The sequence below is a fragment of the Musa acuminata genome, chromosome BXJ2-11 (genome assembly GCF_036884655.1).
Source record: "Musa acuminata AAA Group cultivar baxijiao chromosome BXJ2-11, Cavendish_Baxijiao_AAA, whole genome shotgun sequence".
Taxonomy (NCBI): domain Eukaryota; kingdom Viridiplantae; phylum Streptophyta; class Magnoliopsida; order Zingiberales; family Musaceae; genus Musa; species Musa acuminata.
This window is the reverse complement of record NC_088348.1, coordinates 26,337,501-26,350,317: the sequence shown is the minus strand read 5'-3', so window position 1 is coordinate 26,350,317 and position 12,817 is coordinate 26,337,501. Positions and strand designations below refer to the sequence as shown.

Here is a 12,817-nt window from a genome sequence, read left to right as displayed (position 1 = left end):
CCTTTGCAAGTACACTCGTCTCAATATATAGTTACAAAATTACCCCTAAAATATCTTCCTTCATGGAAATTTGTTTCGCACTCAGCACGGCGACCCACAATCATACCCGGAACGATCATCTCCATCGATCACGTCAATCTCATAAACGTCGATGATATGCTATTCATAATATTCATTTAACTAATCTGCATTACATATTTCATGAACGACGCAGTATCTTAATAATGAAACCATTGTCATGCCACTGATGCTTTGTATAATTTCATTGGTTTATTGACTAATATGTGTTGGAATAAGATTGTATATATTATTCCTCATGGTGACTGCATTGGTTCCACGATCTAGATTGGTATGTGCCTCCAATATTATCCATGCATAATCTTTTATAGTAAATATGTAGATTCAATTGGATGAGATAATTGCAAGTTAGCTCAAAAGCTCGAATCCAAAATAATTAACCTCATAAACAATAGTGAACCAATCTAACCCCATAACCAAAGTCAAATCTTGTATTGTATCTGATGTGAACCTAAACTAGAGCATCCCAAGCCAAAAGTCCAAATACGATACTCACACCTCAACCCTGCAAAACCAAAATCTAATCTAACTTTATGGCATTCAAATCTACTACTGATCAATAGTATGTTATATAAGCTCATCCACGGTGAAGATGAAGAGACGAATCTTAGAAAGTAATTATCACAATGCACAAAAAAATAATGATATGATGAAAATAAGGTTACCGTTTGAACTAGAAAGTCCCAAGTCATCATAGTTACTGATAAAAAAAACATGCTAGCCAAACCCCAAAAACAAAAGGACAAAGAAGAATCATCTTTCACTAACTGCATAAACCCTTGATGCTATGATATGAACCCATTTTCGTTTGCAAAAGTACATAATTTCAAATGGCAAACTGCTCAGCTAATCATATGGAGTTCAAAAACATGACTTCACAAAGTGTGATATGATTCACACACAAATGTGTAGTTTGTATTATGTAGTACAATGCTTACTATAAGCAGACAGGCATATATAAATTGCTTCAAGCCTTCTGCATGCTTGCTTCAATCTGATACAATGAAGGCATATATGAGGTGCTTTTCCTGTTATGTCATGACACCATTACCTTCTCCCAAGAACATGCAATAGGAATCCATCAATAGCACACAAATTCCTTTTCACGACACTAAATATAACCAACCATAGAGCACAACTCTTTTCTCTGTTGACACATCTAGTGGTTAGTAACTTAGTAAACTGTTGCACAGTCGAGAGGTCTAATGTTCAAGTCGACATGCACGTCTTGTATATCGTTTGACGTAATGAATGAAAATTATTTAAAAAAAAAACGAGGCCGTACCTGAACACCAAGATCAAAGTCCATTGTGTAGTCATACTCGGATTGTAGGAACCACCGAGGTGATAAAACAAGAAAGCTACCTACAAAAGAATGAGAGAGCATCATGACACATTGCTGCATCCAGCCTTAGGAAAGCTGATTCATCATTCATGATATTAACTAGTCAAACAATGATCGTGACAACCGAAGGCATGTTTGGGATGAAAAGAAATAGCAGCAGAAAATTAAGTCTACCGAAAAGGATGACTAGCAATGTGTTTGATGCAAATATTTTCATTTATTAGCTAAGAACAACTTTCAGTGACATGATCATAAGACAAGATATGGGGCCAAAATCTCCACTCACTCCTTTCCTCTTTCCATAGTATATGTCCCAGAACCATGGCTGACAACCAGCAAATGATACATGACCACTTAAGTACACACTATTTCTTTAAACTGCTCAGTACTCCATAGCTTCCTTGATCAGTGGCTAATGTGACATGGCCAATTTAACAAAAAAAAGTTTCAAACATAAGTTTCCTGACAAGTAGGACCTACATAAAATTTAAAGATATTGGCTACAAGTTTATAAGAAATATTACCATTAGATTAATCAAATACAACACTACTTAGCGAAAAAATAGAAACATCACAGCCAGACTTATCCTTCCCCACAGTCTATTTAACCAGCAACATACTTTTAGGTAATGCAGGACTACTGTGTAAATTTGTCCCGATAATTACCCAATAAAAATGGATATCTGCAGCTTGCCAACAATAAGAAAGGGAGAAATTAGTTGACTCTTAAACACATAAAACAAACAGGAAATCAATATAGTCATTGATTTAAACAAATCCAAGCCTGACCATAACGATCCCAAATGCCACAAAAGGGACTAATATGACGAAACATACATACTCAAAATAAGATAATCAAATTGATTTACATAGACGATTAGCTGCTAATCCAAACAAATCTACATTGATCTCCAATTATGACAAATGCTAAAGAGCATTAGGTTTGTACTTCCATCTAGTACTTCAGTTTATTCCTAGAAGAGATTCAAATCCTAAACCCACTGAGATTTAGCTCATTTCCTCACCATAAGTTGGTTTAATTTAAATATGATAAGGCCCCACCAATATTAACATACTGAAACAGTCTTGCATGCTATCCCTCTTACATAAAATGATGCTACTTAATATTCTATGAAAGACTCAAATCATTTTCTCAGCATTTACAGGGTCATCTAAATCATAACAAAACCCACAAATTTTGGCATATCAAAACAAATCTACATGTTGTAGCATACTAAAACAAACTTAAGATGATAATCAATTATTTATCCATTGATTACTGTGCTGCCATATTCCTGTCATAAGCCAGCATCATCATATGAAAATAATAATGCCATATGACGATTTTCCTAAGGGTTAAAATGTGATGACAAAATGACCCCACATGTTGGAGTGCATGCCCATAATAAAAAATGAATTATGAGAATCACATAAGAATATTGTACAAGGTAATAGTGTTTCTCGCGAAAATGTGCATTTGCCAGATGTCTTGATGAAGTTGCGATCTTCATACTCCAACATGTGAGGTATATCTTCCTCCTCAGCACCAAAATAAAAGGATGGACCTGATAGCTCCACCTTTGTTGATTTTCAAAAACTCCATAGAAGATAGACCTTCCTTCTCCTTAGAACTCTTGGTCTCTAAAAAATTTATATGCACAAATAACCAAATGTAAAAGTAAAAGTGTAATAAAACAAATCAAATCCAAATATTAAGTTTTTTGCTTTACCTTTTAACAGTGTATGAGTCACCAACCAATCACCATTATAAAAAAGAACCTTCAAACTAGCTCACCTTAGATTAGGTACAATCCTAATCTAAGGTGACTATTAATCTCATAAACCCTAAACCCTAAACAAAATTCTATTTACTGATCTCGTAGCACCAAGTAGTGACTATTAATTGGAAAGAGAGTATCTATACCCACATGATGTGTATACCATTCTTTATGACAGGGTATTGCTTGTCAGATAGAAAGCATGATTTCCTTACGTTTCGTTTGCCCACCTTCCTAAACCAAATCCACGAAGAGCAAAACCCAATTTAAGAGAAATATAGAATCTTGTCATAGAGGAGAGGAGGAAAGGAGGGGCTAACCCAAACCAGGTGAGGCACTTGACGCCCAAGAGAACTTGGTGATAACCTCACCTATCTTCATCATCAAGCAGCCCACCTACTCTTGGTTAGCCACTCTCTTCCTCCTTCCCTCTTTGACTAGATTCAAAATTTATTTTGAATTACTTTTATTCTTCATGGATTTGGTTAGCGAGGTAGGCTTAGCGCCAAGGATTAGGAAGTCATACTCGACGGCTGACAAGGAATACCTTATTATGTTAACCATCGAATTAAAAATATTCTATTTCTAATTAATGATTGCTAGTTGGTGTTATGAGATCAGAAAGATACCGTTTTGTTTTCTCATGTTCAACCCATTTAATAACTAGACCCATTTGTTTTGGCTCTTGCCTAACCAATCATGATTGTTGTCTATTGGCAGACTAGTTCAATGGAAGAAGAATACAATGCTATATAAGGGAAAGTGCTTCATGATAATGATGATGTTGACAATGGTGATTGATTGATAACTCATGCGATGATGCCAAGGTAGAGAATAATCAATATTTGAATGTGCTTTTACATTTGATAACTTGTACATTTGAATTTTTGATACCAAAAGTTCTAAGAAGGAAGGTCTATCTTTCATGGAGTTTCTAGAAATCATCAAATGTAGATCTATCATGTTCATATATAAAAAGTTTTGCCTATATATAGACAAGAGCAAAGGATCTAGAATAAGTAATTATGAGAGTTTCTCTCTCGTAAGAAATCCTATCATAATTGAACTTTCTTTCTATTGACTAATAACTTTCATTAGAATCCAATCAGATCTAATATATTTTATCAATTAAATAGGGTCACATAATCTAACAATTCTAACTACTCTTTTTTTTTTGTCACAATCATACACTATCAATGCATGTCATTTTGTTATCATCTAAATCACATCAAAGCAACCAATGTGTAACACTTTCAGTAAAACATTAATTATCAGCTTCCATTTAGACGGCAGTATATAAGTTTGTTTTGGTATCTGCCTTCACCTTCGGCACCTGACCTCAACAATTTAACTCAGAGAAGAAAAGAAAAAGGAATGATACTCAAGAACACAATGAAAGAAACCCTTGAATGCTTACCGAATGCAATCAACCATTTGACCGCTTGTGTAGGTGTAAGTGATATATAATATGATCAATCTGCACCATGTAATTACTAACTAAATTGAACCTTGGACCACAAAGTCAGCCAAGTTTGTGTTCCTCGTGACGAGACGGAGGAGCAAGGAGTCGATCTCCGGGTGGTCATCATGGACGAGGATGGGGCGTAGGCCGTCGCACGAAAGAAGAACGAGGTCGCTGATGAAAGGCGTACTTGACCACGATCATTTTGCCGCGGAACCGCTTGATGAAAGGCAAAGGAGAAGCCGAAACGACCGCTTGATGAAAGGCAAAGGAGACGCCGGAACGATGGTGACCGAGGCGGCCGCGAGGGAGCTCGGCGGACGCGTAGACCGCGGCGGGGGAAGGACGCACGATGAGGATTAGGGTGACCTGTTTGGAGGGAAAACGGCCGGAACGACCGAGGCCTCGCGATGGTTAGTCACAAAACGACCTCGCGATGCCTTGTTTCTTGAAATGCTTTTCACACCCGCCGCAGAGGCCCAGAATCATACCCGGAAAGATCATATCCATCGATTACGTCAATCTCACAGACTATGATGATTTGCCATTCGTAATATCCAATTAACTTAAATTGCATTAAATATCAGAAAAACGATGTAATATTACCAAACCTCAGATCTTCTCTAATATAACTTCTCATGATTCGACTCAATGAGATAACCCCTATAATCCAATTCAAACATCCTCTAGCATTCAATGTTTGACCAGTATGGAGTATTACAATTCCACCACTGACATCTCAATCCTGCAAAAAACATAATCTAATCTAGCTTTGTGACTATCACATCTACCGATCAATAGTATCATTATGACTATTATACAACATAAGCTTATACAAATCTTAGTCGCTGACCACAAAAAGAAGAATCTTTCATTAAGCTCCATATAAAGTTCGATGAGCATGTGCCACTAATTGGGCATATCATCATGCTGTATAAGTACCTCAGGTGGCAGGGTTCATGTCTCTTGTTGGTCACTGGAACTTCAAAGATCAAAGTCCATTGTGTAGTCATACTCGATCGTGGGAACCACAGAGGAGATAAACTTCAAGAACAAGAAAAGGTACCTGCAAAAGAATGAAGAGAGAATTATGAGTCACTCCTTCCTTCATCAACCCTTGTGATGCTGTTTAACGATATTAACTAGTGGAACATTTAGTAGGGGAGCCAAGGTCTTATAAATATCAGTCATATGAAAGCAAATGATAATTTATGATATGACGATGCACGAACACGAGCTGCCTTGGCTCCCCTACTAAGGGCAAGAAGCAGAGTGACAAACATAAGAAAAATGTTACTTGTCAACTTCTGGTTCAATTCCGCGTGATATGAGAACATCCAGCATTTTTTTTACGACAGCCGCATGATGGCATGGATGTACAGATGCATGCTTCAGGCACAAATGAGGATGATTTTCAATTGTCACCTGTCAATTTCCAAATAACGAAATTAATAACCAGATGAAAATTAAGCTTAACATTAGGAAAAGACTAGGTCTAACAAAGGGACAAAAATCCCCAAAAAATGGCATTTCATTCATGAGGATGCAAAAGAAAGAGAGTTTTCAAGAGGCTCTTTGAATAGAAACAAGGTTTAGATTGAATGTAAAGAAAAGAGCATAAACCTAAAATTAAAAGAAAGGAAAAACGAAGTATATTAAGGCCTATGAGAATCATATAATGTGGAACCTAAATAGTATTAAAGAAGAATCTTTTTTTGGGGGGGGAATATTTTGCAGACCACAATTCTGATATAAACAACACTCCAAAAGTGCATGCCTGTTGTCCTATAATTGTATTGTTTCAACTCTTTGAACAAGACCATTATATGAAAAACTAACCAACTTTACCTCTGCACCACTTTTTAAATCAAATACTTGCACATTTTAACAGATGTTATAACATGCTTCAATTCTTGCATAAATAGCTTTTGTCTTGGCACCTAAACATATCCTAACCCTAAATTGTTAATCGATGAATTCCAACAATGAAAATCAGATGCAAGATGGTAATTTTTCATCCATAAGTCCAGCCAAATTTAAGGCAGATCCGTTTCTCATGCTAAAGTATACACTTATATCTTCAAGTCCATTGAAGTTCCAGGGTTACACATCTTATCAAGTTTTTAGCATAATTAGTATTTATGGGAAACACATTAAATCAGATGCAATGTAGAGATTAGAACAATGACATTACTGTTTTCTGTGTGTGGTCTTCGTTCACATCTTCAAATATAAGTTCTGGCGGCAAAGGCATCCTCCACTGAAACAGAATACCAGAATATGAAGAGGATTAACCAAAATCATCAACATCCTAATATTTTAATATAGTCTATAAAGTAACAAGTAAATCTTAATGCCTCAGACTCTATGCAGCTTTGTCGAGAATAGCACATGAAGTTACAATCGACACTCCAGCCGCGACACTGATCATTTTGATGAAAAGAAAAGGAAATTTGTATCCCACCATGCTAGCGTCATGTATAAATTGAAAGTAGAGAAATCATGCTCCAACTAATTGCAACCAATAGAAGAAAATATGGCGACAAGACTTTCCATTTTTTACTAGAATTATATTACTTCTTTTGTATCGGCAACTTACCCTATATCAGTCTTATCAAATGAGTTCATAATACATAATTTCTGACACAAGGGCTTCAGAAAGTACATTGCGAAATTGCTGTTAACATGGATAGACTAGTAGGTCAGTTTATAATAGTAGACTGCTAAATGCCTGTGAGTTAATTATAAAATTCATAAAGATGAAAACTATACCATCAAAGAAGAAGCCATAAAACTACTTTAAATAGCATGCTAATTTAAACTATATCATGAAGATGCATCATTGGAGTGGAACAACCTGATCATATCCAGTTAGCCATACATGAGGAGTTTGATAATATTTGTCATACCTACAAAATCAAATAAAACATATCAAGATTCAAAGATGATTATTACAAAAATAGCATTTTCAAGACAAACACATAAAATAGCATTTTAAAAGTATATTGTGATTAAAGTAAATATATGCTTGCAATATTAAAGCAAATTAAGGTTGTAACTTATGGACATCTACAAGTTGAATTGCTAAGATGGAAGTCAAAGAAGCAAAAATTCAATTCAATGCTGATTAGTAGATGAATAGACTAGGTTTTTAACATTTTCAATGAAGGATCATTTCTAGTCTTATGGATGCATTGAATAAATAAGGTATTCAGTGCTACAGTTTATGATATAGTTCAGCCAAGGAAAAATAAATTATATGCTAAAATACTTTGCACATCGAGAGAAATGGTTGAATATTTTAGAAGGTCAGCCTCGATGCAAAGGTAAAATTGAGCAACCTATGCATAATGGGCCAATCATAGAACAACCTCTACTTGTGGGGGTTGAGCTAAGTACATCTGACCCCTTCAAACTTATCAGTTGCACATGATGGACTATCTGCAGAGTGATCACATGTGGGCCCCTTATGATTGCTTAATATCTTTTCTTTCTTCCTGAAACAAGAAAAAGTTAACAAGGATTAATCCAATGCAAGCGAGCTGTCAGATACTGTATCGATCCTGCCGGTGTAAACAAAAGAGCTCCTATTCAGCACTTCCCACGTCTCCCAACTCTCTCTCTCTCTCTCTCTCTCTCTCTCTCTCTCTCTCTCTCTCCCATGTCATTTCTGTTTGACCAAACATTAACTGTTTTATGCTCTAAATTATTTTCCTCCATGTTCTCTCCTTGATTCTTAACAGAGTTCCTTTCTTTTTCTACATCATTTGCATTATCTCCATATTGATTTTACCTACTTCTTTCTTATCTTCACCGTACCACATGACTTCTAGTCTCTTGTTATCTTGTTTGCATTATTAAACAACTGTCTATGAGGAGATCTGATTCTTGACACTCCTCATCTTCTAAAGGGACAAAGAGTGAAAGTAATTCTTGACTATGAGGTCTCTAATTTGTTTAAACACCTCACCTCAATCGATATATTTTTGTGTACCAAACCCACTTAGCCTTAGCAAAGGTTGAGGGTTCAAAACCCCGTCCGATATATTTTTCTTATCCTTTTGAGAAAAAAGGTATTAACTATGAGGTCTCTAACTTGTTTCAACACCTGCAAGTCACAATGTTAGATGTGCAACACACGTAGAGTGAAGGTAAGTTCTAAAATTTTACTCTTGAACGCAAAAGATCCAAAATGGCGTTGTACAGCTAAAAGTGAGGTGTTTGTGTGAATTTCTTGTATTTAATAAAACATATAACAGGATTTTCATGTTTGCAGAAATTTTTTTACCTTTAAATAAAATCTTTGCGTACAGAAGTTATATGACACTAAAAACTAGTGAAAGAAAGTCGATTACTAAAATTAAAAGAGTATTTTCTCAAGTAAAATACTTACGTTATGCTAACGTCATATGTTCGAGTCCGAAGAATTTTGTCATCCTCAGGTTCATTTGCAACGAGATAAGTTGATGGAAGGATGACCTGCAATTATTTGAAATTGTCATGGGCACTGCAAATTGCTTCTAGATAGGTAAAGGTTTAAGCTAAAACATTATTGAAAACAAAGCAATATAACTCATAACGAGTACTATATAATAGTTAAACAAGATATGTATATCAGCATACACATTCATAGATCAAAAAATTTGGCAGCAAACATACAAAAAGCAGGAAGTTATAAACAACTCAAATGGGTAAATAAGACACAAAAAAACCTCCAATTAAAGTTATGAATTTGAGAAAAAATCATGCAGTTACTTTTCATTCGTCCATTCTATAGTGATCCTTGAATTGGACGAGGATTTCTATTTCTTGTTTGCCTTCCTTCGATGAATTTAGGCATATTCAGGAAACTCTAAAGGTGAAATGTAACAATCTTGGACCAACAATATATATACATATATGTATGTATGTATGTATGTATGTATATGTGTATATGTATTCATATACATATACATATAAATACATACACACATACATAAATACATATATATATATATATATATATATGAATACACACACACATATTTATATCCTAATCTTAGAAAATTGCATTCCAAAGGAAAAGATGAAAATCCAACCAAAAATATATTCAACTTAATTAATAAAACTCAAAACTAAGTAATCAATTCAATTGGACTAGATAAAAAGTCTATTTTGCATCCTTGGGACCAAAATCTCCACTTTCTCCTTTCCTCTTGCTACAGCATGGCCAATAACTAGCTGATGATACATGACCAAGTCTGTATCAATATGGTTTTCTATAATAGAGATTTCTTACACAATTTCCTTAAGCCGCTTTATAGTCCATAACTTCCTCAATCGGTCGCTAATTTGTGGAGAATATGTTACATTCATGACCCATTTCCAGTTGTATCATTCTTTATGACAGGCCTACTTGATGAATAAAATGGTGACATGGCTAATTAAAAAAAAAATTGGAACATAAGTTCCTGGACAAGTAGGACCTACATAAATGTTAAGATATTGACTAAAAGTATATAAGAAATATTATCATTTGATTAATCAAATACAACACTGCTTGATAAAAGATAGGAACGTCACTATCCTTCCCCACAAATGTTGGCATATCAAAACATATTTATATATTGTATCCTACCAAAACAAACCTCTATACTGCCTCTCATATGTAAGATGATAATCAATATCTTACTTAGCGAAAAATTTTGTATTGATTACTTTGTTATGACAGCATTGTCACAGACCAGCATAACCATATATGAGAATGATAATGTCATATAACTATTTTCCTGAGGGTGAAAATATGATAGCAAAATGAACCTCCATGCTGAGAGTGTATGCTCCTGACAGAAAATAAATCATCAGAATCACATAAATACGTAAAATAATCGTAAAAAGCTTGTAGTGTTTCAGAATACACCAATAAATTATTAGATATAAAAATATGCATTTACTGTTTCTGTCTTTTTCTCATAATCTGCCATGTCAGGTATGTCTTCCTCCTCAACAGCAAAATAAATGGGGTTGAACGTGACAGTCTCACGTTTGTCAATTTCCACAGACTCCATGGAAGGTATAGCTTCCTCCTTATAATGCTTGATCTCTGAAAAATTCAAATGCATAAATTATCAAATATAAAAGCATAATATACGAAAATAAATAAAATTCTAATACTGATTTTTATTACCTCTTGGCTTCCGATGAGTTACTATCCAACCAATAATATCTTCATCATTAGTATCAAAAAGAATCTCTTCTCCTATAATATTGTATTCTTCTTCCATTGAACTAGCCCTCCTTAGACAAGGTACTGTAACCAAGTGACAACCACGAAAGAACAAGACTCAAACAAATGTGTCACCATGAGATAGGACAAGAATCAAACAAATGTGTCTAAATATTAAACTAAGCAAACATAAGAAAACAAAATTCCATTTTTCTGATCTCATAACGCCAATTAATGATCATTAATTAGAAATCGAGTATCTATAATTCAATGGCTGGCCTACCATTTCTCGTGATGAGGTATTGCTTGTCAGCTGGCAAGTAGGACTTCCTCTTGCTCGGCTCGCCTGCCTCCCTAACCAAATCCACAAAGAGAAAGCCTAATTCAAAAGAAATATCAAATCTAGTCAAAGAGGATAGAAGGAAGAAAGGAGCTAACCAAGACCAGGTCGGGCACTTGGCGACAAGGTTATCACCAGCGAGGATGAACTCAGAGATGCTAAGGACGCCCTTCTTCTTGAAGGCAGAAACAGTGCGGGGCCTTGTGAGTAGCTCCACCGTGCTCTTGAGAACTTCGTGCAACTTAATCAACACCATTCTTTCTTCCTTCCTCTATATAACTTCTCTTCTTGTGCAAGGATCAACACATCCTTGAAGGGAGAAGCAAAGGAGCAAGATGATGCAAAGGAACAACTAAATAGAGTTCCAAGTAAGATGAAGAGATTATCCCCATGGTGAAGGATCAACAAGTTGTTGCCCGACCTCTCGGACGATGAATAATAGGTGAATTAAAGACCAAATCATAAAATATTAAATTATAATACCCAGATTAGAAAAGCTTATTTATGTAAATCTGACATTTATGTGATTTACATAAGCAGCTAAAATAACATGAATGAGACACTTTTTGCATCTTAAGTGGACACATCATGCATAAAGGGGATGCTTTGTTTGCATTGGATCCTTTGAATGGGTTCTTTGGCCAAGGCGAATGTATCACAAGAAAAGGAGACTCTTTAGTTGCATTAGGTTTTTTGGATGTTTCTTTGTCATGGGCGGATGTATCACATGCGGAGATGCCTTGGTCATATTGGTCACTTCAGATGAATCACACGCCAAGGGATACTTTAGTCACATCAAACGCGTTGCATGCTTTTTCGTCCTAAGTGGATGCATCACAAGTAAAAGGGACACCTTAGTCGTGTGGGGAGATTCAAATGCTTCTTTATCCGAAGCAAATGTACCGCCCATACCAGCCCCCTATCGGATTGGTAGGTACCACCCGTACTGAGCGGTACACCACGACAAACTTTGCTCTTAACTAGCTTAGCCCAATGACATCTAGCACAAACATACATAATTTATATAAACATGTAATACAACACAACCATTAACTTCAAGTCTTCCATTATAATTCATAATCACCTAATCAAACTAACATAATCCATAAATTTTAAACCACATATATAAGAATTTCAATTCTAAAGAAAAGCAACTAATAAATAAATCATCGTAAATTAATGTCTAGAAATTTGGTATTTTCCTATTTCCTTTCTCATAGGAGCCTCGACCCATTCGTTCACTTTGGTCTCCACCACTTCATGATCGTCATCAACACCATCTAGGCTTGTACTAAAATCAGGATTTGTATTTACATTTAAAGCTGGGTCTGAAACATGTAATTTCCTCATCTAAAAAAAATAAAAAAAAATGGAATGAATATTCATATATATTGTATACATATACATACATACATACATACATATATATATATATATATATATATATATATATATATATGTATAACATTTATTTATTTATACTACATGAATTCTGTTACATCAAATGCATCTTCATAAACATTAATTCATAATCATACCGGTAATTCATAACTAAAACAACTTTGCATGAACAACAATTCAATAACCAACATATTATGAAGGCATATCA

General features: G+C 35.0%; 1 protein-coding gene across 4 annotated transcripts in view; it reads right to left on the bottom strand.

The window, feature by feature from the left end:
• Positions 1 to 935: 935 nt before the first annotated feature.
• Positions 936 to 12,817, bottom strand: part of LOC135627021 (autophagy-related protein 3-like) — a 13,631-nt gene continuing 1,749 nt past the window's right edge. The window contains exons 2-12 of one of the 4 annotated variants that reach the window (XR_010492518.1): positions 11,307 to 11,517; positions 11,152 to 11,222; positions 10,830 to 10,952; positions 10,597 to 10,745; positions 9,057 to 9,142; positions 7,521 to 7,572; positions 6,858 to 6,923; positions 5,961 to 6,088; positions 4,619 to 5,729; positions 1,364 to 1,443; positions 936 to 1,225 (exon numbers count right to left, since the gene is read on the bottom strand). Coding sequence is in view for 1 of the 4 variants with exons in the window: in XM_065132933.1 (XP_064989005.1) it covers positions 5,648 to 5,729; positions 5,961 to 6,088; positions 6,858 to 6,923; positions 7,521 to 7,572; positions 9,057 to 9,142; positions 10,597 to 10,745; positions 10,830 to 10,952; positions 11,152 to 11,222; positions 11,307 to 11,464 (915 nt within the window). In the remaining 3 variants the exon portion in view is untranslated. Of the gene's footprint in view, positions 1,444 to 2,868; positions 5,730 to 5,960; positions 6,089 to 6,857; positions 6,924 to 7,520; positions 7,573 to 9,056; positions 9,143 to 10,596; positions 10,746 to 10,829; positions 10,953 to 11,151; positions 11,223 to 11,306; positions 11,518 to 12,817 lie in introns of all 4 variants that reach the window. The other 3 variants (XR_010492517.1, XR_010492516.1, XM_065132933.1) reach the window with 3 other exon arrangements.